The sequence below is a fragment of the Phyllobates terribilis genome, unplaced genomic scaffold, assembly GCF_046119375.1.
Source record: "Phyllobates terribilis strain yellow unplaced genomic scaffold, ASM4611937v1 Scaffold_11__3_contigs__length_659146591, whole genome shotgun sequence".
NCBI lineage: Eukaryota > Metazoa > Chordata > Amphibia > Anura > Dendrobatidae > Phyllobates > Phyllobates terribilis.
In genome coordinates, this window is record NW_027362771.1 from 643,445,480 (window position 1) to 643,473,352 (window position 27,873).

The window sequence follows — 27,873 nt, forward strand, 5'->3', positions numbered from 1 at the left end:
AGGTCTCGGTGTAGTGGTGTCTGCAATGTGTGTATAGAGGTCTCTGTGTAGTGGTGTCTGCAATGTGTGTATAGAGGTCTCGGTGTAGTAGTGTCTGCACTGTGTGTACAGGTCTTGGTGTAGTGGTGTCTGCACTGTGTGTATACAGGTCTTGGTGTAGCAGTGTCTGCACTGTGTGTATATACAGGTCTTGGTGTAGTGGTGTCTGCACTGTGTGTATAGAGGTCTCTGTGTAGTGGTGTCTGCAATGTGTGTATAGAGGTCTCGGTGTAGTAGTGTCTGCACTGTGTGTACAGGTCTTGGTGTAGTGGTGTCTGCACTGTGTGTATAGAGGTCTCGGTGTAGTGGCGTCTGCACTGTGTGTACAGGTCTCGGTGTAGTGGTGTCTGCAATGTGTGTATAGAGGTCTTGGTGTAGTGGTGTCTGCACTGTGTGTATAGAGGTCTCGGTGTAGTGGTGTCTGCACTGTGTGTATACAGGTCTTGGTGTAGTGGTGTCTGCACTGTGTGTATAGAGGTCTTGGTGTAGTGGTGTCTGCACTGTGTGTATAGAGGTCTCGGTGTAGTGGTGTCTGCATTGTGTGTATAGAGGTCTCGGTGTAGTAGTGTCTGCCCTGTGTGTATAGAGGTCTCGGTGTAGTGGTGTCTGCACTGTGTGTATAGAGGTCTCGGTGTAGTGGTGTCTGCACTGTGTGTATAGAGGTCTCGGTGTAGTGGTGTCTGCACTGTGTGTATAGAGGTCTCGGTGTAGTGGTGTCTGCACTGTGTGTATACAGGTCTTGGTGTAGTGGTGTCTGCACTGTGTGTATAGAGGTCTTGGTGTAGTGGTGTCTGCACTGTGTGTATAGAGGTCTCGGTGTAGTGGTGTCTGCGCTGTGTGTATAGAGGTCTCGGTGTAGTAGTGTCTGCACTGTGTGTATAGAGGTCTCGGTGTAGTGGTGTCTGCACTGTGTGTATAGAGGTCTCGGTGTAGTGGTGTCTGCAATGTGTATATACAGGTCACGGTGTAGTAGTGTCTAGACTTTGTGTGTAAAGGTCATGGTGTAGTAGTGTCTGCACTGTGTATATACATGTCTTGGTGTAGTGGTGTCTGCACTGTGTGTATAGAGGTCTCGGTGTAGTGGTGTCTGCACTGTGTGTATAGAGGTCTCGATGTAGTAGTAGCTGCACTGTGTGTATATACAGGTCTTGGTGTAGTGGTGTCTGCACTGTGTGTATAGAGGTCTCGGTGTAGTGGTGTCTGCACTGTGTGTACAGGTCTTGGTGTAGTGGTGTCTGCACTGTGTGTATATACAGGTCTTGGTGTAGTGGTGTCTGCACTGTGTGTATAGAGGTCTCGGTGTAGTGGTGTCTGCACTGTGTGTATAGAGGTCTCGGTGTAGTAGTGTCTGCACTGTGTGTATATACAGGTCTTGGTGTAGTGGTGTCTGCACTGTGTGTATAGAGGTCTCGGTGTAGTGGTGTCTGCACTGTGTGTATAGAGGTCTCGGTGTAGTGGTGTCTGCACTGTGTGTACAGGTCTTGGTGTAGTAGTGTCTGCACTGTGTATATACAGGTCTTGGTGTAGTAGTGTCTGCACTGTGTATAGAGGTCTTGGTGTAGTGGTGTCTGCACTGTGTGTATAGAGGTCTCTGTGTAGTGGTGTCTGCACTGTGTGTATAGAGGTCTCGGTGTAGTGGTGTCTGCACTGTGTGTATAGAGGTCTCGGTGTAGTAGTGTCTGCACTGTGTGTATAGAGGTCTCGGTGTAGTGGTGTCTGCACTGTGTGTACAGGTCTTGGTGTAGTAGTGTCTGCACTGTGTATATACAGGTCTTGGTGTAGTAGTGTCTGCACTGTGTGTATAGAGGTCTCGGTGTAGTGGTGTCTGCACTGTGTGTATAGAGGTCTCGGTGTAGTAGTGTCTGCACTGTGTATATACAGGTCTTGGTGTAGTGGTGTCTGCACTGTGTGTATAGAGGTCTCGGTGTAGTGGTGTCTGCACTGTGTGTATAGAGGTCTCGGTATAGTAGTGTCTGCACTGTGTGTATAGAGGTCTCGGTGTAGTGGAGTCTGCACTGTGTGTATAGAGGTCTCGGTGTAGTGGTGTCTGCAATGTGTATATACAGGTCACGGTGTAGTAGTGTCTAGACTTTGTGTGTACAGGTCATGGTGTAGTAGTGTCTGCACTGTGTATATACAGGTCTTGGTGTAGTGGTGTCTGCACTGTGTGTATAGAGGTCTCGGTGTAGTGGTGTCTGCACTGTGTGTATAGAGGTCTCGGTGTAGTAGTAGCTGCACTGTGTGTATATACAGGTCTTGGTGTACTGGTGTCTGCACTGTGTGTATAGAGGTCTCGGTGTAGTGGTGTCTGCAATGTGTGTATAGAGGTCTCGGTGTAGTGTTGTCTGCACTGTGTGTATATACAGGTCTTGGTGTAGTGGTGTCTGCACTGTGTGTATAGAGGTCTCGGTGTAGTGGTGTCTGCACTGTGTGTATATACAGGTCTTGGTGTAGTAGTGTCTGCACTGTGTGTATATACACGTCTTGGTGTAGTGGTGTCTGCACTGTGTGTATAGAGGTCTCGGTGTAGTGGTGTCTGCACTGTGTGTATAGAGGTCTCGGTGTAGTGGTGTCTGCACTGTGTGTACAGGTCATGGTGTAGTAGTGTCTAGACTTTGTGTATACAGGTCTTGGTGTAGTGGTGTCTGCACTGTGTGTATAGAGGTCTCGGTGTAGTGGTGTCTGCACTGTGTGTATAGAGGTCTCGGTGTAGTGGTGTCTGCAATGTGTATATACAGGTCACGGTGTAGTAGTGTCTAGACTTTGTGTGTACAGGTCTCGGTGTAGTGGTGTCTGCACTGTGTGTACAGGTCTCGGTGTAGTGGTGTCTGCACTGTGTGTATAGAGGTCTCGGTGTAGTGGTGTCTGCACTGTGTGTACAGGTCTCGGTGTAGTGCTGTCTGCACTGTGTGTATAGAGGTCTCGGTGTAGTAGTGTCTGCACTGTGTATATACAGGTCTTGGTGTAGTGGTGTCTGCACTGTGTGTATAGAGGTCTCGGTGTAGTGGTGATTGCACTGTGTGTATAGAGGTCTCGGTGTAGTAGTGTCTGCACTGTGTGTATATACAGGTCTTGGTGTAGTGGTGTCTGCACTGTGTGTATAGAGGTCTCGGTGTAGTGGTGTCTGCAATGTGTGAATAGAGGTCTCGGTGTAGTAGTGTCTGCACTGTGTGTACAGGTCTTGGTGTAGTAGTGTCTGCACTGTGTGTACAGGTCTTGATGTAGTGGTGTCTGCACTGTGTATATACAGGTCTTGGTGTAGTGGTGTCTGCACTGTGTGTATAGAGGTCTCGGTGTAGTAGTGTCTGCACTGTGTGTATATACAGGTCTTGGTGTAGTGGTGTCTGCACTGTGTGTATAGAGGTCTCGGTGTAGTGGTGTCTGCACTGTGTGTATAGAGGTCTCGGTGTAGTGGTGTCTGCACTGTGTGTACAGGTCTTGGTGTAGTGGTGTCTGCACTGTTTATATAGAGGTCTTGGTGTAGTGGTGTCTGCAATGTGTGTATAGAGGTCTCGGTGTAGTGGTGTCTGCACTGTGTGTATAGAGGTCTCGGTGTAGTGGTGTCTGCACTGTGTGTATAGAGGTCTCGGTGTAGTGGTGTCTGCACTGTGTGTACAGGTCTTGGTGTAGTAGTGTCTAGACTTTGTGTATACAGGTCTTGGTGTAGTGGTGTCTACACTGTGTGTATAGAGGTCTCGGTGTAGTGGTGTCTGCACTGTGTGTATAGAGGTCTCGGTGTAGTGGTGTCTGCAATGTGCGTGTACAGGTCAGGGTGTAGTAATGTCTAGACTTTGTGTGTCTAGAGGTCTTGGTGTAGTGGTGTCTGCAATGTGTGTATAGAGGTCTCGGTGTAGTGGTGTCTGCAATGTATATATACAGGTCACGGTGTAGTAGTGTCTAGACTTTGTGTGTACAGGTCTCGGTGTAGTGGTGTCTGCACTGTGTGTACAGGTCTCGGTGTAGTGGTGTCTGCACTGTGTGTATAGAGGTCTCGGTGTAGTGGTGTCTGCACTGTGTGTACAGGTCTCGGTGTAGTGGTGTCTGCACTGTGTGTATCGAGGTCTCGGTGTAGTAGTGTCTGCACTGTGTATATACAGGTCTTGGTGTAGTGGTGTCTGCACTGTGTGTATAGAGGTCTCGGTGTAGTGGTGTCTGCACTGTGTGTATAGAGGTCTCGGTGTAGTAGTGTCTGCACTGTGTGTATATACAGGTCTTGGTGTAGTGGTGTCTGCACTGTGTGTATAGAGGTCTCGGTGTAGTGGTGTCTGCAATGTGTGAATAGAGGTCTCGGTGTAGTAGTGTCTGCACTGTGTGTACAGGTCTTGGTGTAGTAGTGTCTGCACTGTGTGTACAGGTCTTGGTGTAGTGGTGTCTGCACTGTGTGTATAGAGGTCTCGGCGTAGTGGTGTCTGCACTGTGTGTATAGAGGTCTCGGTGTAGTAGTGTCTGCACTGTGTATATACAGGTCTTGGTGTAGTGGTGTCTGCACTGTGTGTATAGAGGTCTCGGTGTAGTAGTGTCTGCACTGTGTGTATATACAGGTCTTGGTGTAGTGGTGTCTGCACTGTGTGTATAGAGGTCTCGGTGTAGTGGTGTCTGCACTGTGTGTATATACAGGTCTTGGTGTAGTGGTGTCTGCACTGTGTATATACAGGTCTTGGTGTAGTGGTGTCTGCAATGTCTGTATAGAGGTCTCGGTGTAGTGGTGTCTGCACTGTGTGTACAGGTCTTGGTGTAGTAGTGTCTGCACTGTGTATATACAGGTCTTGGTGTAGTAGTGTCTGCACTGTGTATAGAGGTCTCGGTGTAGTGGTGTCTGCACTGTGTGTATAGAGGTCTCGGTGTAGTAGTGTCTGCACTGTGTATATACAGGTCTTGGTGTAGTGGTGTCTGCACTGTGTGTATAGAGGTCTCGGTGTAGTGGTGTCTGCACTGTGTGTACAGGTCTTGGTGTAGTAGTGTCTGCACTGTGTACATACAGGTCGTGGTGTAGTGGTGTCTGCACTGTGTGTATAGAGGTCTCGGTGTAGTGGTGTCTGCAATGTGTGTATAGAGGTCTCGGTGTAGTAGTGTCTGCACTGTGTGTATACAGGTCTTGGTGTAGTGGTGTCTGCACTGTGTATAGAGGTCTTGGTGTAGTGGTGTCTGCAATGTGTGTGTACAGGTCTTGGTGTAGTGGTGTCTGCACTGTGTATAGAGGTCTTGGTGTAGTGGTGTCTGCACTGTGTGTATAGAGGTCTCGGTGTAGTTGTGTCTGCAATGTGTGTGTACAGGTCTCGGTGTAGTAGTGTCTGCACTGTGTGTACAGGTCTTGGTGTAGTGGTGTCTGCACTGTGTGTATAAAGGTCTTGGTGTAGTGGTGTCTGCACTGTGTGTATAGAGATCTCGGTGTAGTGGTGTCTGCACTGTGTGTATAGAGGTCTCGGTGTAGTAGTGTCTGCACTGTGTGTATAGAGGTCTTGGTGTAGTGGTGTCTGCACTGTGTGTATAGAGGTCTCGGTCTAGTGGTGTCTGCACTGTGTGTATAGAGGTCTCGGTGTAGTAGTGTCAGCAATGTGTGTATAAAGGTCTCGGTGTAGTGGTGTCTGCACTGTGTGTACAGGTCTTGGTGTAGTGGTGTCTGCACTGTGTGTATAGAGGTCTCGGTGTAGTGGTGTCTGCACTGTGTGTATAGAGGTCTCGGTGTAGTAGTGTCTGCAATGTGTGTATAGAGGTCTCGGTGTAGTGGTGTCTGCACTGTGTGTATAGAGGTCTCGGTGTAGTAGTGTCTGCACTGTGTATATACAGGTCTTGGTGTAGTGGTGTCTGCACTGTGTGTATAGAGGTCTCGGTGTAGTGGTGTCTGCACTGTGTGTATAGAGGTCTCGGTGTAGTGGTGTCTGCACTGTGTGTACAGGTCTTGGTGTAGTAGTGTCTAGACTTTGTGTATACAGGGCTTGGTGTAGTGGTGTCTGCATTGTGTGTATAGAGGTCTCGGTGTAGTGGTGTCCGCACTGTGTGTATAGAGGTCTCGGTGTAGTGGTGTCTGCAATGTGTATATACAGGTCACGGTGTAGTAGTGTCTAGACTTTGTGTGTATAGAGGTCTTGGTGTAGTGGTGTCTGCAATGTGTGTATAGAGGTCTCGGTGTAGTGGTGTCTGCAATGTGTATATACAGGTCACGGTGTAGTAGTGTCTAGACTTTGTGTGTACAGGTCTCGGTGTAGTGGTGTCTGCACTGTGTGTATAGAAGTCTCGGTGTAGTAGTGTCTGCACTGTGTATGTAACGGGTCTGGGAGGCGGAACCTCTGAGCTACTATACAAGGGGGCGGCCCTTGTAAGGGAGCGGGCGGCAGTCTCTGGATGAACGGACAGGGAGATACGGAAAGTGATCAGGGCAGTCTCTGGGTAAAGGGTAGGTACGACCTGTGATGGCAGAGCCTCCGGGTAGGCTAGCAGGCAGATGGTAGATGTGTGCTCCCAGGTGAGCAAGCGAGAGTCTCTGGAATAACAGGTGGTCACGGCACGTGACGGCGGAACCTCCGGGCTGGCAAGCAGGCAGGTAACGGAGAAGCGCTCCCAGGTGAGCGGGCAAGAGTCTCTGAAGTAGCTGATGGTCACAGCACGTGACAACGGAGCCTCCGGGCTGGCAAGCAGGCAGGTAACGGAGAAGCGCTCCCAGGTGAGCGGGCAAGCTGGTCCATAGACAGACTGACCGGAGTTGTAAGGCAGACCGTCGGACCTCAGGAAAGTAGGCAGGTAGCTGATGTGCGCTCCCAGGTGAGCGGGCAGGCTGGTCCTTTAGACAGACTGACAGGAGTAGTAAGGCAGACCGTCGGACCTCAGACTGGCAGACAGGTAACAAGTATTCAGGCAGGAAACTGGCAGGAAACTGGCAGGAAACTGGCAGGAAACTGGCAACGGGACCTGAGGGCTGAAGCACAGGTGAGACACAGGTGCAAACAACATTGCTCGGGCACCTCCATTTTGGAGGAGGTGCCTTATATATGATGAAGTCCTCCGGCCATTGGCCGGGGACTCCTTAGGACGGCGCGCGCGGCCCCTTTAAGAGGAGGGGAGCGCGCGCACGCGCGCCCTAAGCACAGGGGCCGGGAAGGAGCGCGCGCTGAGAGCAGAGCGGGGAGAGGACGCCGGGCACGGAGCAGAGCGGTGAGGGGAGCAGCGTCCCTGCCTAGCAGAGGGCAGGGACGCCAGCGCTACAGTACCCCCCCCTTTAGGCCCCCCCTTTTTTAGGCCAGACAGAAATTTAGCTAGGATGAGAGGGGCATGGATGTTCTCCCGGGGCTCCCACGTTCTCTCCTCAGGACCAAACCCCTTCCAATCTACCAGAAAAAAGGTCTTTCCTCTTACCCTTTTGGTGGCAAGAATGTTCTCTACCTCAAACTCATCCTCAGCAGAAACCGGAGCAGGAGGCGTACCTGTAGACTTGGAAAAAGAGTTAAGTACCACAGGTTTGAGGAGAGATACATGGAAGGAGTTAGGGATCCGTAAGTTGACCGGGAGTTTCAATTTATAGGCCACCGGGTTGATCTGACTGATGACCTCCAGTGGGCCGATGAACCGAGGCCCTAACTTATAGGAAGGGATCTTGAGCCGGACATATTTGGACGAGAGCCAGACTTTATCCCCAGGACGGAATTGAGGAGGGTCCAGACGTTTTTTGTCAGCGTGTCTTTTCATACGCTCGGAAGACTGAAGGAGTGCGGATCGGGTACTCTCCCAAATGGAGGAAAATTTGCTAACGAGAGATTCCGCAGCCGGGTTGTCCACCGAGGTGGAGACAGGAAAAGGAATCCGAGGATGCTGACCAAAGACTACAAAAAACGGGGATTTGGAGGAGGATTCGCTCTCGTGATTATTGTAAGAGAACTCGGCCCATGGTAGGAGATCCACCCAGTCAGAATGGTGGGCATTAACGAAGTGCCGGAGGTAACTGGTCAGGTTCTGATTGATCCGCTCCACTTGACCATTGGACTGTGGGTGGTAAGCGGAAGAGAAGTCCAGGGAGACGTCTAGTAGTTTACAAGTGGCTCTCCAGAAGCGTGAGGTGAACTGTACCCCACGATCCGACACGATGTGGAGGGGCAGGCCATGAAAACGGAAGATGTGACGAATAAAGTCTCTAGCTAGCTCGGGTGCAGACGGGAGGCCTGGCAGGGGAACGAAATGAGCCATCTTGGAGAAGCGGTCAGCGACCACCCAAATGACCGTACAACCGGCAGAGAGTGGGAGGTCAGTTATGAAGTCCATTGCAATATGCTGCCAGGGGGCAGCAGGTACTGGGAGCGGAAGGAGGCGACCGGCTGGCAGATGTCTCGGAACCTTGTTGCGGGCGCAGGACACACAGGCAGAAACAAAGTCTATTACATCCTTGTGCAGGGTAGGCCACCAGTAGTGCCGGGAAATAAGCTGGAGGGTCTTCTTCTGACCAGCGTGGCCAGCCAGTTTAGACGAGTGACCCCAGTGAAGGATCTTCTCCCGATCAGGTACTGATACGAACGTCTTACCGGGAGGAAGACGATTTAGACTCACGGGAGCCACCTGCATTACTCTGGCGGGATCGATGATGTGTTTCGGATCTTCCTCGAGATCAGATACCAGAAAGGATCGAGACAAGGCGTCCGCCTTGACGTTTTTGTCAGCCGGGCGAAAATGAAGGACAAAATCAAAACGAGCAAAAAACAAGGACCACCGGGCTTGGCGCGGGTTAAGTCTCTGGGCATGCTGGAGATAAGCCAAGTTCTTGTGGTCAGTGTAAATTATTACCGGGTGAAGAGCCCCCTCAAGCAGGTAACGCCACTCCTCCAATGCCAGTTTGATGGCCAATAACTCTCGATCTCCTATGGAATAATTGCGCTCTGAGGAGGAGAAGAGTTTAGAGAAGAAGCCGCAAGTTACCATCCTCCCGGAAGAAGATTTTTGAGTAAGTACCGCTCCAGCGTAGTGGTGTCTGCACTGTGTGTATATACAGGTCTTGGTGTAGTGGTGTCTGCACTGTGTGTATAGAGGTCTCGGTGTAGTGGTGTCTGCACTGTGTGTATAGAGGTCTCGGTGTAGTAGTGTCTGCACTGTGTGTATATACAGGTCTTGGTGTAGTGGTGTCTGCACTGTGTGTATAGAGGTCTCGGTGTAGTGGTGTCTGCACTGTGTGTATAGAGGTCTCGGTGTAGTGGTGTCTGCACTGTGTGTACAGGTCTTGGTGTAGTAGTGTCTGCACTGTGTATATACAGGTCTTGGTGTAGTAGTGTCTGCACTGTGTATAGAGGTCTTGGTGTAGTGGTGTCTGCACTGTGTGTATAGAGGTCTCGGTGTAGTGGTGTCTGCACTGTGTGTACAGGTCTTGGTGTAGTAGTGTCTGCACTGTGTATATACAGGTCTTGGTGTAGTAGTGTCTGCACTGTGTGTATAGAGGTCTCGGTGTAGTGGTGTCTGCACTGTGTGTATAGAGGTCTCGGTGTAGTAGTGTCTGCACTGTGTATATACAGGTCTTGGTGTAGTGGTGTCTGCTCTGTGTGTATAGAGGTCTCGGTGTAGTGGTGTCTGCACTGTGTGTATAGAGGTCTCGGTATAGTAGTGTCTGCACTGTGTGTATAGAGGTCTCGGTGTAGTGGAGTCTGCACTGTGTGTATAGAGGTCTCGGTGTAGTGGTGTCTGCAATGTGTATATACAGGTCACGGTGTAGTAGTGTCTAGACTTTGTGTGTACAGGTCATGGTGTAGTAGTGTCTGCACTGTGTATATACAGGTCTTGGTGTAGTGGTGTCTGCACTGTGTGTATAGAGGTCTCGGTGTAGTGGTGTCTGCACTGTGTGTATAGAGGTCTCGGTGTAGTAGTAGCTGCACTGTGTGTATATACAGGTCTTGGTGTACTGGTGTCTGCACTGTGTGTATAGAGGTCTCGGTGTAGTGGTGTCTGCAATGTGTGTATAGAGGTCTCGGTGTAGTGTTGTCTGCACTGTGTGTATATACAGGTCTTGGTGTAGTGGTGTCTGCACTGTGTGTATAGAGGTCTCGGTGTAGTGGTGTCTGCACTGTGTGTATATACAGGTCTTGGTGTAGTAGTGTCTGCACTGTGTGTATATACACGTCTTGGTGTAGTGGTGTCTGCACTGTGTGTATAGAGGTCTCGGTGTAGTGGTGTCTGCACTGTGTGTATAGAGGTCTCGGTGTAGTGGTGTCTGCACTGTGTGTACAGGTCATGGTGTAGTAGTGTCTAGACTTTGTGTATACAGGTCTTGGTGTAGTGGTGTCTGCACTGTGTGTATAGAGGTCTCGGTGTAGTGGTGTCTGCACTGTGTGTATAGAGGTCTCGGTGTAGTGGTGTCTGCAATGTGTATATACAGGTCACGGTGTAGTAGTGTCTAGACTTTGTGTGTACAGGTCTCGGTGTAGTGGTGTCTGCACTGTGTGTACAGGTCTCGGTGTAGTGGTGTCTGCACTGTGTGTATAGAGGTCTCGGTGTAGTGGTGTCTGCACTGTGTGTACAGGTCTCGGTGTAGTGCTGTCTGCACTGTGTGTATAGAGGTCTCGGTGTAGTAGTGTCTGCACTGTGTATATACAGGTCTTGGTGTAGTGGTGTCTGCACTGTGTGTATAGAGGTCTCGGTGTAGTGGTGATTGCACTGTGTGTATAGAGGTCTCGGTGTAGTAGTGTCTGCACTGTGTGTATATACAGGTCTTGGTGTAGTGGTGTCTGCACTGTGTGTATAGAGGTCTCGGTGTAGTGGTGTCTGCAATGTGTGAATAGAGGTCTCGGTGTAGTAGTGTCTGCACTGTGTGTACAGGTCTTGGTGTAGTAGTGTCTGCACTGTGTGTACAGGTCTTGATGTAGTGGTGTCTGCACTGTGTATATACAGGTCTTGGTGTAGTGGTGTCTGCACTGTGTGTATAGAGGTCTCGGTGTAGTAGTGTCTGCACTGTGTGTATATACAGGTCTTGGTGTAGTGGTGTCTGCACTGTGTGTATAGAGGTCTCGGTGTAGTGGTGTCTGCACTGTGTGTATATACAGGTCTTGGTGTAGTGGTGTCTGCACTGTTTATATAGAGGTCTTGGTGTAGTGGTGTCTGCAATGTGTGTATAGAGGTCTCGGTGTAGTGGTGTCTGCACTGTGTGTATAGAGGTCTCGGTGTAGTGGTGTCTGCACTGTGTGTATAGAGGTCTCGGTGTAGTGGTGTCTGCACTGTGTGTACAGGTCTTGGTGTAGTAGTGTCTAGACTTTGTGTATACAGGTCTTGGTGTAGTGGTGTCTACACTGTGTGTATAGAGGTCTCGGTGTAGTGGTGTCTGCACTGTGTGTATAGAGGTCTCGGTGTAGTGGTGTCTGCAATGTGCGTGTACAGGTCAGGGTGTAGTAATGTCTAGACTTTGTGTGTCTAGAGGTCTTGGTGTAGTGGTGTCTGCAATGTGTGTATAGAGGTCTCGGTGTAGTGGTGTCTGCAATGTATATATACAGGTCACGGTGTAGTAGTGTCTAGACTTTGTGTGTACAGGTCTCGGTGTAGTGGTGTCTGCACTGTGTGTACAGGTCTCGGTGTAGTGGTGTCTGCACTGTGTGTATAGAGGTCTCGGTGTAGTGGTGTCTGCACTGTGTGTACAGGTCTCGGTGTAGTGGTGTCTGCACTGTGTGTATCGAGGTCTCGGTGTAGTAGTGTCTGCACTGTGTATATACAGGTCTTGGTGTAGTGGTGTCTGCACTGTGTGTATAGAGGTCTCGGTGTAGTGGTGTCTGCACTGTGTGTATAGAGGTCTCGGTGTAGTAGTGTCTGCACTGTGTGTATATACAGGTCTTGGTGTAGTGGTGTCTGCACTGTGTGTATAGAGGTCTCGGTGTAGTGGTGTCTGCAATGTGTGAATAGAGGTCTCGGTGTAGTAGTGTCTGCACTGTGTGTACAGGTCTTGGTGTAGTAGTGTCTGCACTGTGTGTACAGGTCTTGGTGTAGTGGTGTCTGCACTGTGTGTATAGAGGTCTCGGCGTAGTGGTGTCTGCACTGTGTGTATAGAGGTCTCGGTGTAGTAGTGTCTGCACTGTGTATATACAGGTCTTGGTGTAGTGGTGTCTGCACTGTGTGTATAGAGGTCTCGGTGTAGTAGTGTCTGCACTGTGTGTATATACAGGTCTTGGTGTAGTGGTGTCTGCACTGTGTGTATAGAGGTCTCGGTGTAGTGGTGTCTGCACTGTGTGTATATACAGGTCTTGGTGTAGTGGTGTCTGCACTGTGTATATACAGGTCTTGGTGTAGTGGTGTCTGCAATGTGTGTATAGAGGTCTCGGTGTAGTGGTGTCTGCACTGTGTGTACAGGTCTTGGTGTAGTAGTGTCTGCACTGTGTATATACAGGTCTTGGTGTAGTAGTGTCTGCACTGTGTATAGAGGTCTCGGTGTAGTGGTGTCTGCACTGTGTGTATAGAGGTCTCGGTGTAGTAGTGTCTGCACTGTGTATATACAGGTCTTGGTGTAGTGGTGTCTGCACTGTGTGTATAGAGGTCTCGGTGTAGTGGTGTCTGCACTGTGTGTACAGGTCTTGGTGTAGTAGTGTCTGCACTGTGTACATACAGGTCGTGGTGTAGTGGTGTCTGCACTGTGTGTATAGAGGTCTCGGTGTAGTGGTGTCTGCAATGTGTGTATAGAGGTCTCGGTGTAGTAGTGTCTGCACTGTGTGTATACAGGTCTTGGTGTAGTGGTGTCTGCACTGTGTATAGAGGTCTTGGTGTAGTGGTGTCTGCAATGTGTGTGTACAGGTCTTGGTGTAGTGGTGTCTGCACTGTGTATAGAGGTCTTGGTGTAGTGGTGTCTGCACTGTGTGTATAGAGGTCTCGGTGTAGTTGTGTCTGCAATGTGTGTGTACAGGTCTCGGTGTAGTAGTGTCTGCACTGTGTGTACAGGTCTTGGTGTAGTGGTGTCTGCACTGTGTGTATAAAGGTCTTGGTGTAGTGGTGTCTGCACTGTGTGTATAGAGATCTCGGTGTAGTGGTGTCTGCACTGTGTGTATAGAGGTCTCGGTGTAGTAGTGTCTGCACTGTGTGTATAGAGGTCTTGGTGTAGTGGTGTCTGCACTGTGTGTATAGAGGTCTCGGTCTAGTGGTGTCTGCACTGTGTGTATAGAGGTCTCGGTGTAGTAGTGTCAGCAATGTGTGTATAAAGGTCTCGGTGTAGTGGTGTCTGCACTGTGTGTACAGGTCTTGGTGTAGTGGTGTCTGCACTGTGTGTATAGAGGTCTCGGTGTAGTGGTGTCTGCACTGTGTGTATAGAGGTCTCGGTGTAGTAGTGTCTGCAATGTGTGTATAGAGGTCTCGGTGTAGTGGTGTCTGCACTGTGTGTATAGAGGTCTCGGTGTAGTAGTGTCTGCACTGTGTATATACAGGTCTTGGTGTAGTGGTGTCTGCACTGTGTGTATAGAGGTCTCGGTGTAGTGGTGTCTGCACTGTGTGTATAGAGGTCTCGGTGTAGTGGTGTCTGCACTGTGTGTACAGGTCTTGGTGTAGTAGTGTCTAGACTTTGTGTATACAGGGCTTGGTGTAGTGGTGTCTGCATTGTGTGTATAGAGGTCTCGGTGTAGTGGTGTCCGCACTGTGTGTATAGAGGTCTCGGTGTAGTGGTGTCTGCAATGTGTATATACAGGTCACGGTGTAGTAGTGTCTAGACTTTGTGTGTATAGAGGTCTTGGTGTAGTGGTGTCTGCAATGTGTGTATAGAGGTCTCGGTGTAGTGGTGTCTGCAATGTGTATATACAGGTCACGGTGTAGTAGTGTCTAGACTTTGTGTGTACAGGTCTCGGTGTAGTGGTGTCTGCACTGTGTGTATAGAAGTCTCGGTGTAGTAGTGTCTGCACTGTGTATGTAACGGGTCTGGGAGGCGGAACCTCTGAGCTACTATACAAGGGGGCGGCCCTTGTAAGGGAGCGGGCGGCAGTCTCTGGATGAACGGACAGGGAGATACGGAAAGTGATCAGGGCAGTCTCTGGGTAAAGGGTAGGTACGACCTGTGATGGCAGAGCCTCCGGGTAGGCTAGCAGGCAGATGGTAGATGTGTGCTCCCAGGTGAGCAAGCGAGAGTCTCTGGAATAACAGGTGGTCACGGCACGTGACGGCGGAACCTCCGGGCTGGCAAGCAGGCAGGTAACGGAGAAGCGCTCCCAGGTGAGCGGGCAAGAGTCTCTGAAGTAGCTGATGGTCACAGCACGTGACAACGGAGCCTCCGGGCTGGCAAGCAGGCAGGTAACGGAGAAGCGCTCCCAGGTGAGCGGGCAAGCTGGTCCATAGACAGACTGACCGGAGTTGTAAGGCAGACCGTCGGACCTCAGGAAAGTAGGCAGGTAGCTGATGTGCGCTCCCAGGTGAGCGGGCAGGCTGGTCCTTTAGACAGACTGACAGGAGTAGTAAGGCAGACCGTCGGACCTCAGACTGGCAGACAGGTAACAAGTATTCAGGCAGGAAACTGGCAGGAAACTGGCAGGAAACTGGCAGGAAACTGGCAACGGGACCTGAGGGCTGAAGCACAGGTGAGACACAGGTGCAAACAACATTGCTCGGGCACCTCCATTTTGGAGGAGGTGCCTTATATATGATGAAGTCCTCCGGCCATTGGCCGGGGACTCCTTAGGACGGCGCGCGCGGCCCCTTTAAGAGGAGGGGAGAGCGCGCACGCGCGCCCTAAGCACAGGGGCCGGGAAGGAGCGCGCGCTGAGAGCAGAGCGGGGAGAGGACGCCGGGCACGGAGCAGAGCGGTGAGGGGAGCAGCGTCCCTGCCTAGCAGAGGGCAGGGACGCCAGCGCTACAGTACCCCCCCCTTTAGGCCCCCCCTTTTTTAGGCCAGACAGAAATTTAGCTAGGATGAGAGGGGCATGGATGTTCTCCCGGGGCTCCCACGTTCTCTCCTCAGGACCAAACCCCTTCCAATCTACCAGAAAAAAGGTCTTTCCTCTTACCCTTTTGGTGGCAAGAATGTTCTCTACCTCAAACTCATCCTCAGCAGAAACCGGAGCAGGAGGCGTACCTGTAGACTTGGAAAAAGAGTTAAGTACCACAGGTTTGAGGAGAGATACATGGAAGGAGTTAGGGATCCGTAAGTTGACCGGGAGTTTCAATTTATAGGCCACCGGGTTGATCTGACTGATGACCTCCAGTGGGCCGATGAACCGAGGCCCTAACTTATAGGAAGGGATCTTGAGCCGGACATATTTGGACGAGAGCCAGACTTTATCCCCAGGACGGAATTGAGGAGGGTCCAGACGTTTTTTGTCAGCGTGTCTTTTCATACGCTCGGAAGACTGAAGGAGTGCGGATCGGGTACTCTCCCAAATGGAGGAAAATTTGCTAACGAGAGATTCCGCAGCCGGGTTGTCCACCGAGGTGGAGACAGGAAAAGGAATCCGAGGATGCTGACCAAAGACTACAAAAAACGGGGATTTGGAGGAGGATTCGCTCTCGTGATTATTGTAAGAGAACTCGGCCCATGGTAGGAGATCCACCCAGTCAGAATGGTGGGCATTAACGAAGTGCCGGAGGTAACTGGTCAGGTTCTGATTGATCCGCTCCACTTGACCATTGGACTGTGGGTGGTAAGCGGAAGAGAAGTCCAGGGAGACGTCTAGTAGTTTACAAGTGGCTCTCCAGAAGCGTGAGGTGAACTGTACCCCACGATCCGACACGATGTGGAGGGGCAGGCCATGAAAACGGAAGATGTGACGAATAAAGTCTCTAGCTAGCTCGGGTGCAGACGGGAGGCCTGGCAGGGGAACGAAATGAGCCATCTTGGAGAAGCGGTCAGCGACCACCCAAATGACCGTACAACCGGCAGAGAGTGGGAGGTCAGTTATGAAGTCCATTGCAATATGCTGCCAGGGGGCAGCAGGTACTGGGAGCGGAAGGAGGCGACCGGCTGGCAGATGTCTCGGAACCTTGTTGCGGGCGCAGGACACACAGGCAGAAACAAAGTCTATTACATCCTTGTGCAGGGTAGGCCACCAGTAGTGCCGGGAAATAAGCTGGAGGGTCTTCTTCTGACCAGCGTGGCCAGCCAGTTTAGACGAGTGACCCCAGTGAAGGATCTTCTCCCGATCAGGTACTGATACGAACGTCTTACCGGGAGGAAGACGATTTAGACTCACGGGAGCCACCTGCATTACTCTGGCGGGATCGATGATGTGTTTCGGATCTTCCTCGAGATCAGATACCAGAAAGGATCGAGACAAGGCGTCCGCCTTGACGTTTTTGTCAGCCGGGCGAAAATGAAGGACAAAATCAAAACGAGCAAAAAACAAGGACCACCGGGCTTGGCGCGGGTTAAGTCTCTGGGCATGCTGGAGATAAGCCAAGTTCTTGTGGTCAGTGTAAATTATTACCGGGTGAAGAGCCCCCTCAAGCAGGTAACGCCACTCCTCCAATGCCAGTTTGATGGCCAATAACTCTCGATCTCCTATGGAATAATTGCGCTCTGAGGAGGAGAAGAGTTTAGAGAAGAAGCCGCAAGTTACCATCCTCCCGGAAGAAGATTTTTGAGTAAGTACCGCTCCAGCTCCAGAGGAGGAGGCGTCCACTTCCAGGAAGAACTGCTTGTTGCCGTCCGGGCGATGCAGCACCGGGGCGGAAGAGAAGGCCTGTTTTAAGGAAAGAAAGGCTTCTTCTGCTTCGGGCGGCCACTCTTTGGGATTAGTACCCTTACGGGTGAGCGCGGAAATTGGGGCAGTCCGGGAAGAGAAGTGTGGTATGAAGAGGCGGTAGTAGTTGGCGAAGCCCAGGAACCGCTGAATGGCCTTCAGCCCCTCCGGTCGAGGCCATTTCTCGATGGCAGACAGTTTCTCTGGATCCATTCGTAGGCCGGTCTGAGAAATAATGTAGCCCAAAAACGGAAGCGAGGTCTGCTCAAAGAGGCACTTCTCGTATTTAGCGAAGAGGTGATTCTGCCTGAGCCTGAGCAGGACCTGACGAACGTCCCTCCGGTGAGTCTGGGGATCCGGAGAGAAGACCAAGATGTCGTCCAGGTACACCACTACGCAGGAGTAGAGAAGGTCCCGGAAGATGTCATTGACCAACTCTTGAAAGACGGCAGGAGCGTTACAGAGACCAAAGGGCATTACCAGGTATTCATAGTGGCCGTCCCGGGTGTTGAATGCCGTCTTCCATTCATCCCCTTGACGGATACGAACCAGGTTGTACGCCCCACGGAGGTCTAGTTTGGTGAAGATTCTAGCCCCCCTCAGACGATCAAATAATTCTGGAATGAGCGGAAGGGGGTACTTATTCTTCACCGTGATCTGGTTTAGGCCTCTATAGTCTATACAGGGACGGAGAGAGCCGTCCTTCTTTTTAACGAAAAAGAAGCCTGCTCCCGCCGGGGAGGTAGATTTCCGGATGAATCCCCTGGCCAGATTCTCCTCAATATATTCGGACATCGACCGGGTCTCAGCAGCGGATAAAGGATAAATACGCCCACGGGGAGGAGTAGTACCGGGTAATAGGTCGATGGGACAGTCGTATGGTCTATGAGGGGGTAATGTCTCTGCCTCCTTTTTATTAAAGACATCAGCATAAGACCAATAAGGAATTGGAAGTCCAGGTAGATTAGTTGAGGTAGGAGAGGGACGGACGGGATGGACGGGAACCAGGCAGGTCTTATGACAGTCTTGTCCCCAGCGAAGGACTTCTCCGGTTTGCCAGTCAAGCACGGGTGCATGTCTCTGGAGCCAAGGCAGACCTAGCAAGAGGGCGTGAGAGAGTCCAGGCAGAACATGAAAGGAGATACTCTCAGAATGCAGCATTCCCACCTGCAGAGTAATGGATTCGGTGATGAGTTGGATGGGGCGTGGTAAGAGCCCCCCATCCACGGCAGCCACAGACAAGGGTACAGCCAGAGGTTTGGTGGGGATGCGGTATTTCTCTACCAGGGACTGTGAAATAAGATTCCCGGCTGCTCCAGAGTCCAGTTGGGCTAGTTCGAAATAACGGTTCTCCCCGTAGACGATTGAAACTGACAACAGCAGGGATGGAGAGGATTTATTCTTGTCTAGGTGGACCTCTCTGAGCGAACCTAGACACAGGCGTTTCCCGACCTTTCTGGGCAGGCACGGATCTGGTGCTCCTTACTGCCACAGTAGAAGCAGGTCCCCTCGGCACGGCGTAAGTCCTGACGGGTCTTGACCATCTTGGTCTGGTCGACCTGCATAGGCTCAGGAGGGTGTACCTGGCTAGAGACAGAAGGAGTGACGGGTTTCTGAAAAGTAGGAGCTAGACGTGGTAACCTCCTCTCACGGGTGACCTCTCTGGCACGCTCCTGGAACCGTAGGTCAATCCGGGTGGCAAGAGTTATTAAGTCATCGAGAGTGGTAGGAGTGTCCCGACCGGCAAGTTCATCTTTAATACGGCCGGACAGACCCTCCCAGAAGACGGAAACCAGAGCGTCGTTATCCCAGGTCAGCTCCGAGGCAAGGGTACGGAACCGTATGGCATATTGGCCCACGGTGAGACTCCCCTGACGGAGGCGTAGCAACGATGATGCAGATGAGGTCTTCCGTCCGGGTTCGTCGAAGACTTTCCGGAAAGCCGTGAGAAAAGCAGGCAAGTTGGACACCAGGGGGTCTCCTCTCTCCCATAGAGGATTTAGCCAGGCCAGGGCCTCCCCGGTGAGATGGGACATGATGAAGGCAATTTTGGCCCGGTCGGAGTTAAACTGGTAGGACAAAAGTTCAAAATGCAGGGTGCACTGATTTAAGAAGCCCCGAGCCTGGACGGAGTCGCCTCCGAAGCGAGGAGGTGCAGAAAGCCGGGGTCCGGGGTAGGATACCATGGTATTAGTGGGCAGCGGAGCTGCCGGATTGCAAGATATGGCACTGGCGGAGGTTGTTGGTGGATCAGACAGAGTGTTCAGGCGAGTATTAACATTCCGCAGGTGACCCAGGATGGACTCCTGTTGGGACCTCTGACGGGACAGTTCAAGACAGAGGTCCGAGAGCGAGGGAGCTTGGGTGCCACCGGGTTCCATGGCCCGAGCAAACTGTAACGGGTCTGGGAGGCGGAACCTCTGAGCTACTATACAAGGGGGCGGTCCTTGTAAGGGAGCGGGCGGCAGTCTCTGGATGAACGGACAGGGAGATACGGAAAGTGATCAGGGCAGTCTCTGGGTAAAGGGTAGGTACGACCTGTGATGGCAGAGCCTCCGGGTAGGCTAGCAGGCAGATGGTAGATGTGTGCTCCCAGGTGAGCAAGCGAGAGTCTCTGGAATAACAGGTGGTCACGGCACGTGACGGCGGAACCTCCGGGCTGGCAAGCAGGCAGGTAACGGAGAAGCGCTCCCAGGTGAGCGGGCAAGAGTCTCTGAAGTAGCTGATGGTCACAGCACGTGACAACGGAGCCTCCGGGCTGGCAAGCAGGCAGGTAACGGAGAAGCGCTCCCAGGTGAGCGGACAAGAGTCTGAAGTAGCTGATGGTCACAGCACGTGACAACGGAGCCTCCGGGCTGGCAAGCAGGCAGGTAACGGAGAAGCGCTCCCAGGTGAGCGGGCAAGCTGGTCCATAGACAGACTGACCGGAGTTGTAAGGCAGACCGTCGGACCTCAGGAAAGTAGGCAGGTAGCTGATGTGCGCTCCCAGGTGAGCGGGCAGGCTGGTCCATTAGACAGACTGACAGGAGTAGTAAGGCAGACCGTCGGACCTCAGACTGGCAGACAGGTAACAAGTATTCAGGCAGGAAACTGGCAGGAAACTGGCAGGAAACTGGCAACGGGACCTGAGGGCTGAAGCACAGGTGAGACACAGGTGCAAACAACATTGCTCGGGCACCTCCATTTTGGAGGAGGTGCCTTATATATGATGAAGTCCTCCGGCCATTGGCCGGGGACTCCTTAGGACGGCGCGCGCGGCCCCTTTAAGAGGAGGGGAGCGCGCGCGCGCGCGCCCTAAGCACAGGGGCCGGGAAGGAGCGCGCGCTGAGAGCAGAGCGGGAGGAGGACGCCGGGAAGGAGCGCGCGCTGACAGCAGAGCGGGGAGAGGACGCCGGGCACGGAGCAGAGCGGTGAGGGGAGCAGCGTCCCTGCCTAGCAGAGGGCAGGGACGCCAGCGCTACAGTGTATATACAGGTCTTGGTGTAGTGGTGTCTGCACTGTGTGTATAGAGGTCTCGGTGTAGTAGTGTCTGCACTGTGTGTATATACAGGTCTTGGTGTAGTGGTGTCTGCACTGTGTGTATAGAGGTCTCGGTGTAGTGGTGACTGCAATGTGTGTATAGAGGTCTCGGTGTAGTAGTGTCTGCACTGTGTGTACAGGTCTTGGTGTAGTAGTGTCTGCACTGTGTGTACAGGTCTTGGTGTAGTGGTGTCTGCACTGTGTGTATAAAGGTCTCGGTGTAGTGGTGTCTGCACTGTGTGTATAGAGGTCTCGGTGTAGCAGTGTCTGCACTGTGCGTATATACAGGTCTTGGTGTAGTGGTGTCTGCACTGTGTGTATAGAGGTCTCGGTGTAGTAGTGTCTGCACTGTGTGTATATACAGGTCTCGGTGTAGTGGTGTCTGCACTGTGTGTACAGGTCTTGGTGTAGTAGTGTCTAGACTTTGTGTATACAGGTCTTGGTGTAGTGGTGTCTGCACTGTGTGTATAGAGGTCTCGGTGTAGTGGTGTCTGCACTGTGTGTATAGAGGTCTCGGTGTAGTGGTGTCTGCAATGTGTATATACAGGTCACGGTGTAGTAGTGTCTAGACTTTGTGTGTACAGGTCTCGGTGTAGTGGTGTCTGCACTGTGTGTATAGAGGTCTCGGTGAAGTAGTGTCTGCACTGTGTATATACAGGTCTTGGTGTAGTGGTGTCTGCACTGTGTGTATAGAGGTCTCGGTGTAGTGGTGTCTGCACTGTGTGTATAGAGGTCTCGGTGTAGTGGTGTCTGCAATATGTGTATAGAGGTCTCGGTGTAGTAGTGTCTGCACTGTGTGTATAGAGGTCTCGGTGTAGTGGTGTCTGCACTGTGTGTACAGGTCTTGGTGTAGTAGTGTCTGCACTGTGTGTACAGGTCTTGGTGTAGTGGTTTCTGCACTGTGTGTATAGAGGTGTCGGTGTAGTGGTGTCTGCACTGTGTGTATAGAGGTCTCGGTGTAGTAGTGTCTGCACTGTGTGTATAGAGGTCTCGGTGTAGTAGTGTCTGCACTGTGTGTATAGAGGTCTCGGTGTAGTAGTGTCTGCACTGTGTATATACAGGTCTTGGTGTAGTGGTGTCTGCACTGTGTGTATAGTGTTCTCGGTGTAGTGGTGTCTGCACTGTGTGTATAGAGGTCTCGGTGTAGTAGTGTCTGCACTGTGTATATACAGGTCTTGGTGTAGTGGTGTCTGCAATGTGTGTATAGAGGTCTCGGTGTAGTGGTGTCTGCACTGTGTGTATAGAGGTCTCGGTGTAGCAGTGTCTGCACTGTGTATATACAGGTCACGGTGTAGTGGTGTCTGCACTGTGTGTATAGAGGTCTCGGTGTAGTAGTGTCTGCACTGTGTATATACAGGTCATGGTGTAGTAGTGTCTGCACTGTGTATATACAGGTCTTGGTGTAGTGGTGTCTGCACTGTGTGTATAGAGGTCTCGGTGTAGTAGTGCCTGCACTGTGTGTGACTCGCCCCTGGGCCTGTGCTGAGTGGCGTTGCGCACGCGGGGGCCTACCCGGAGCCGGGTCCGATAGGGGTAGTAGTCTCGTGGCGGTGACCCGGTCCGTGCCCAGGGTGTCAAACTAAGTGGCGATGTTTTTAGTGGCAGATGTGATGTTGTTCGACTACGCCACCCGTTGAATGCGGCTATGAAGCCGCCGCTGCAGGGCTGTCCGCTGAGGCCGGTGGTACGGATGTGCAGCGTGGATGGTATAACCCCCAACGGGAGGGGTATAGCCTCAGGGCAGCTGATGAAGCAGGAAAAGATGATAGTGGTAGTAGTGGTGTGACAAGGAAGCTCAGAGACGTGCAATTGCAGTTTTCACAGCTTTACTCACAGTTCAGTTCTTTATCAGGTCCCTTGTGTACAGCTAGGACCACCCGAGCCGTGCTGCGTCCACCAGGTGCGGGACTCGGCCAACTCCCAGGCAGTTCCAGAGCGTGGTCCTGAGCTCCCCTCTCTTCCTTTCTACTGGCCGTCCCCACCAGGGATCCACCTTTGTCCGGCTCCCTCGGGCCTTCTGGTGGTGAAACCTTTCCCGGCTTCCCTGACCCTATATGTGGTTTGCCTTCCTGGTGGATATGGCGAGGGGTCGAACCAAAACTTATCCACGACCTCCGGTTCCTGGCTGAGGATATTTGGCCTCCTTCAGTTTGGGATCCGGTACCCTGTTCTGCCAACCCTGCACCCGTTAGCTCGTGGGATCTCAGGGTTCCCTCTTCTCTTGCGTCTCTGGGCCTCTCCTGGCGTTTCTGTTCTTTCTCCTTCCTCTGTCTCTCTGCGTCAGGCCTCCACTCCAGGCCTGACTCTGGAGCTGGGCCCAGACTGAGCCACAGCTCCCTGTCAGCCCTCTCTGGCTGAGCTCCTCTCTTAACAGACCCGGACTGGACCCTGATCTAAGATGGTGCCCACCTTTTATACTCTCCTCTGACACCCGAGCCCAGGTGACTAGCACCCAATGGGCTCCTACCTATGCCCAGAGTCCCTCCCCTCTCTGCTCCTACACCACTGGGATGTTCCTCCCCCCTCCCCACTCCAGCCAGGGACAGAAGCTGTCGTACCTGCACATCTATCTGGTGGGAGTACCGTTGGTCTGTCCCCCGGAAATGGGGTGAGTGTAGTGTATGCAGCCTACTGAGCCCAGTTCCACGCTCCATCCTTACCCGGGAGTGGAATACCACACCTCTGGATCGAGGTGCAATACCCCTGTAGCAGCCGAGTCCTCGGGGTTCTACATGTGTATATACAGGTCTTGGTGTAGTGGTGTCTGCACTGTGTGTATATGACGCACCCCCTGGGCCATGTTCAGGGGCTTACCCGGAGCCGGATCTGACAGGGGTAGTAGTCCTCGTGGCGGTGACCCGGTCCGTGCCCAGGGTGTCAAACTAAGTGGTTGGCAGTCTTGGTAGATGTTGTTTCAGTGTCGACTACGCCACCCGTTGATTTGCGGTCACAAGGCCGCCGCTGCAGAACAGTCCGCTGAGGCCGGTAGTATGTGTGCAGCATAGATGGTATAACCCCCAACGGGAGGGGTATGGCCTCAGGGCAGCTGGTGCGGATGATGGAGGTAGTGATAGTGCAGAAAGGAGAGTCAGAGACGTGAGATGCAGTTTCAGGGTTTTTACTCACAGGTGTTCCTTCAGTCACTCTGGCCTTGAGTGATCACCCGAGCCGTGCTGCATTCACCAGGTGTGGGACTCGGCTAACCCCCAGGCAGTTCTGGAGCGTGGTCCTGAGCTCCCTTCTCTTTCTCTCTCTGCTGGCCGTCCCCACCAGGGATCCACCTTTGTCCGGTTCCCTTGGGCCTTCTATGGTAAAACCTTCTCTGGCTTTCCTGACCCTACTCTTGGTGTACCTTCCTGGTGGATGTGGTGAGGGTCGTGGCAAAGTTTGACCACGACCTCCGGTTCCTGGCTAAGGGTTACTTTTGCCTCCGCCAGCTTGGGATCCGGTGCCCTCTTCTGCCAACCCTTCACCCTTCTGGCTTAATTCTGGGATCTCAGGGTTCCCTCTTGGTCTTATGTCTCCGGGCCTTTCTTCCTCCTTCTCTCTGCTTCAGGCCTGGCCCTGGAGCTGGGCCCAGCCGGAGCCACAGCTCCCTGTCAGCCCTCTCTGGCTGAACTCTCCCTCAGCTTCTCCTGGACTCTCTGACCCTGTTCCTAAGATGGTGCCCACCATATATACTCCCTCTATGTGTGAGCCCAGGTGACTAGCACCCAATGGGCTCCTACTTCTATGCCCAGAGCCCCTCCCCTATCTGCCCCTACACTACTGGGATGTTCCTCCCCCCTCCCACTCCAGCCAGGGACAGACACTGTCGTACCTGCACATCTATCTGGTGGGAGTACCGTTGGTCTGTCCCCCGGAAATGGGGTGAGTGTAGTGTATGCAGCCTACTGAGCCCAGTTCCACGCTCCATCCTTACCCGGGAGTGGAATACCACACCTCTGGATCGAGGTGCAATACCCCTGTAGCAGCCGAGTCCTCGGGGTGCTACATTCCCCCCTGGTAAATCACAGCACGTCCTCGGGCTGGAATAGAGCAAAACAATTAGACATACAAAAATTTTAAAGTGCACTCACATATAAGACGTTAACCGACAACTCATCCCTTTATGGGAGGTACTCTTTTCTTCTTTCTCTTAACGTTACAGGTATAAAACATTACGGAAACATTATCAGACTTTCTTCACATACTTATAAAATACCATTAACTCTTTTAGCATCATATAAAACTTTGTCATATAAAACATTCTTGACCAACACGTTCTTGATCTCTGGCCACCGTGCAACTTGTGACCAGGTAAAGTGCAACAGTCTCTAGTTCTAAAGTAGAAATGCAGTTCTTCTATAAAACCAGTAGGGGGCGCCTTAGGAAGCGCAACTATTTACAGGGTGGCCGCTCTCAGTCCTCGGCCAGTGGGGATAGGGGAATGGCTGTTCACAGTCCTCAGCCTGGTAAGGGATTAAGGGCACACTGGTAACAGTTCACACAAACACCAATTTTACGACAGTTCTTGTACCCCGACGGGTAACTATATGCAGTCCTTCTTTACCACTCTCTAATAATGGTGTCTTCTTCGTGCTCCTTCCTGAGGGTAGTCTTCAGACCCGTCCGGGTCCTCTTGGCTTTCCTCATACTGTATCTCTTCCTCAGTCAGCCGGTGTACGTGAAGGGCGTACGGTCCTTTGGCACACTGATGCCGGGTGAAGGTGACCTCATCACCCGGGTAAAGGTCACGTCCGCGGTGTCCCTCCGGCAGGTGGCTCTCGACATCCCTGCAGGTGACAAAGACGTCGCCGGGGGTTCGGTGATCCCGGATAAAGCCCCAGCCGTTCTCCAGTTGAAACTTTATTACGGTCCCGGTGGCGCGGGGACCGTGGGCCGTACGGGGGTTTCGTCGGGCCCGGCGTTTCTGCTCCGCGCTTTGGACCTGCAGCTGTTCCTCACGGATCCGCCTCTCTCGCCGTTCTCTCCCAAAGACCTCCAGCTGTTGACGGCAGCATTCCTCACGCCGGGCTGCGTCCGCCCGGGTCTCCTGGGTGAACCCCATGAGGTTCTCACCGGTCGGATCCCATTCAAATTGGGCGTCCTCTAACGGGAGCGGAACAATTTTGGCGGGCGCCGGAGCCGGGATCAGGGGCTCACACAGGGGCCGTTCCCTCCGGAGTCGGGGGTTGATGTACTCCGGTGGCCACACGAAGGGCAGCCCGTCCGGGCTAGTATGCTGCGCGAAGAGATCTTCGCCCAGGGGCAGCACTGTGGAGGTCAAGGGCGCTGTGGGGGCAGCGGCGCCCGGATGCACCAGGCCTTGCGACCAGGCCGGCGGCACAGTGGAGGTAGAGGGCGCGGTGGGAACCGCGGCGCCCGGGGGTACTCGGCCTTGCGTCCAGGCCGGAGGCATCCTATTTGGGTCTAGGAATGGCACTTTTGGGGAAGAGGGCGCTGAAGGTGGCTGTGGCAGTGAAGCTCTCCTCTGTATCCGATATCCTCCTCCCCCCTAGTGGACCGTGGCCTACCTTGCGATGATCCTCTTCCGTAGGCCGCGGCTCCACAGTGGATCGTCAGGGTTGAGGACCTTCCGTCGCGCTCCTGTGACGTCGGCGTCTGCTGGGCTCCTTCCAGGACCTTATGCAACGTCCGGACGTGAGGCGGAGCTTCAGTTCTCGCGCGCTTTCGGAGTCCACGCCCCTCTTCTTCCCGCGCGGCGTCCTCAAGATGGCGCCCAATGGCGGGAAAACTCCACGGATGGCGGGAAGAAGGCAGAAAATGGCGTCGGATGGCGGGAAAACTCCACGGATGGCGGGAATCTTCACCACAGGTAAGTATAAAAGTCTCTTTTTCAGGCACGCAGTACCCGGTGGTTGCGGGCACGGGATCCTGCCGACTACGCCAAAGTTGACTCGCCCCTGGGCCTGTGCTGAGTGGCGTTGCGCACGCGGGGGCCTACCCGGAGCCGGGTCCGATAGGGGTAGTAGTCTCGTGGCGGTGACCCGGTCCGTGCCCAGGGTGTCAAACTAAGTGGCGATGTTTTTAGTGGCAGATGTGATGTTGTTCGACTACGCCACCCGTTGAATGCGGCTATGAAGCTGCCGCTGCAGGGCAGTCCGCTGAGGCCGGTGGTACGGATGTGCAGCGTGGATGGTATAACCCCCAACGGGAGGGGTATAGCCTCAGGGCAGCTGATGAAGCAGGAAAAGATGATAGTGGTAGTAGTGGTGTGACAAGGAAGCTCAGAGACGTGCAATTGCAGTTTTCACAGCTTTACTCACAGTTCAGTTCTTTATCAGGTCCCTTGTGTACAGCTAGGACCACCCGAGCCGTGCTGCGTGACTCGGCCAACTCCCAGGCAGTTCCAGAGCGTGGTCCTGAGCTCCCCTCTCTTCCTTTCTACTGGCCGTCCCCACCAGGGATCCACCTTTGTCCGGCTCCCTCGGGCCTTCTGGTGGTGAAACCTTTCCCGGCTTCCCTGACCCTATACGTGGTTTGCCTTCCTGGTGGATATGGCGAGGGGTCGCGCCAAAACTTATCCACGACCTCCGGTTCCTGAGGATATTTGGCCTCCACCAGTTTGGGATCCGGTACCCTGTTCTGCCAACCCTGCACCCGTTAGCTCGTGGGATCTCAGGGTTCCCTCTTCTCTTGCGTCTCTGGGCCTCTCCTGGCGTTTCTGTTCTTTCTCCTTCCTCTGTCTCTCTGCGTCAGGCCTCCACTCCAGGCCTGACTCTGGAGCTGGGCCCAGACTGAGCCACAGCTCCCTGTCAGCCCTCTCTGGCTGAGCTCCTCTCTTAACAGACCCGGACTGGACCCTGATCTAAGATGGTGCCCACCTTTTATACTCTCCTCTGACACCCGAGCCCAGGTGACTAGCACCCAATGGGCTCCTACCTATGCCCAGAGTCCCTCCCCTCTCTGCTCCTACACCACTGGGATGTTCCTCCCCCCTCCCCACTCCAGCCAGGGACAGAAGCTGTCGTACCTGCACATCTATCTGGTGGGAGTACCGTTGGTCTGTCCCCCGGAAATGGGGTGAGTGTAGTGCATGCAGCCTACTGAGCCCAGTTCCACGCTCCATCCTTACCCGGGAGTGGAATACCACACCTCTGGGTCGAGGTGCAATACCCCTGTAGCAGCCGAGCCCTCGGGGTGCTACATATAGAGGTCTCGGTGTAGTGGTGTCTGCACTGTGTGTACAGGTCTTGGTGTAGTGGTGTCTGCACTGTGTGTATAGAGGTCTCGGTGTAGTGGTGTCTGCAATGTGTATATACAGGTCACGGTGTAGTAGTGTCTGCACTGTGTGTATACAGATGTACACCGATAGATGATTGTATATTTCATGTTTGTCTTTGGTGACCCTTCTCGCCGGTTTCTCTTTCAGCCTGTACATTGCTGTCGGTTACCCAGAATCCTCCATATCTTGCTGCGATGGCTGGTGACCGGGTCTTCATTACGTGTGATATTATGCTCATGGCGGGTGACACATCGCAAAAGTTACGTTCCTTTCTATATCAGGCCGAACACCCCAAGGAACCCCAGAATACGTCCTTACTAGAGCCGGAGAATCGCACAGTGACCCATAATCACAGCGTCACAGGGAGCCCAGGCGTATACTACTGCAGGGCGCGCTGTGGAGGCAGCAGCAAGGACGGACATGGAACCTACGTATATGCAAGAGGTGAGGAGGGGTGAGGTCACAGCTCCCTTCTGTCTGTATCACTCTGCAGGG

The 27,873-nt window shown here is 52.9% G+C and overlaps 1 protein-coding gene across 1 annotated transcript in view; it reads left to right on the forward strand.

Annotated features, from left to right (window-relative positions):
* LOC141165464 (uncharacterized) overlaps nucleotides 1–27,873 on the forward strand; it is a 231,350-nt gene that overhangs the window by 26,477 nt on the left and 177,000 nt on the right. The window contains exon 2 of the mRNA XM_073651060.1: nucleotides 27,526–27,822. Within this exon, the coding sequence (XP_073507161.1) occupies nucleotides 27,526–27,822 (297 nt within the window). The remainder of the gene's footprint in view (nucleotides 1–27,525; nucleotides 27,823–27,873) is intronic.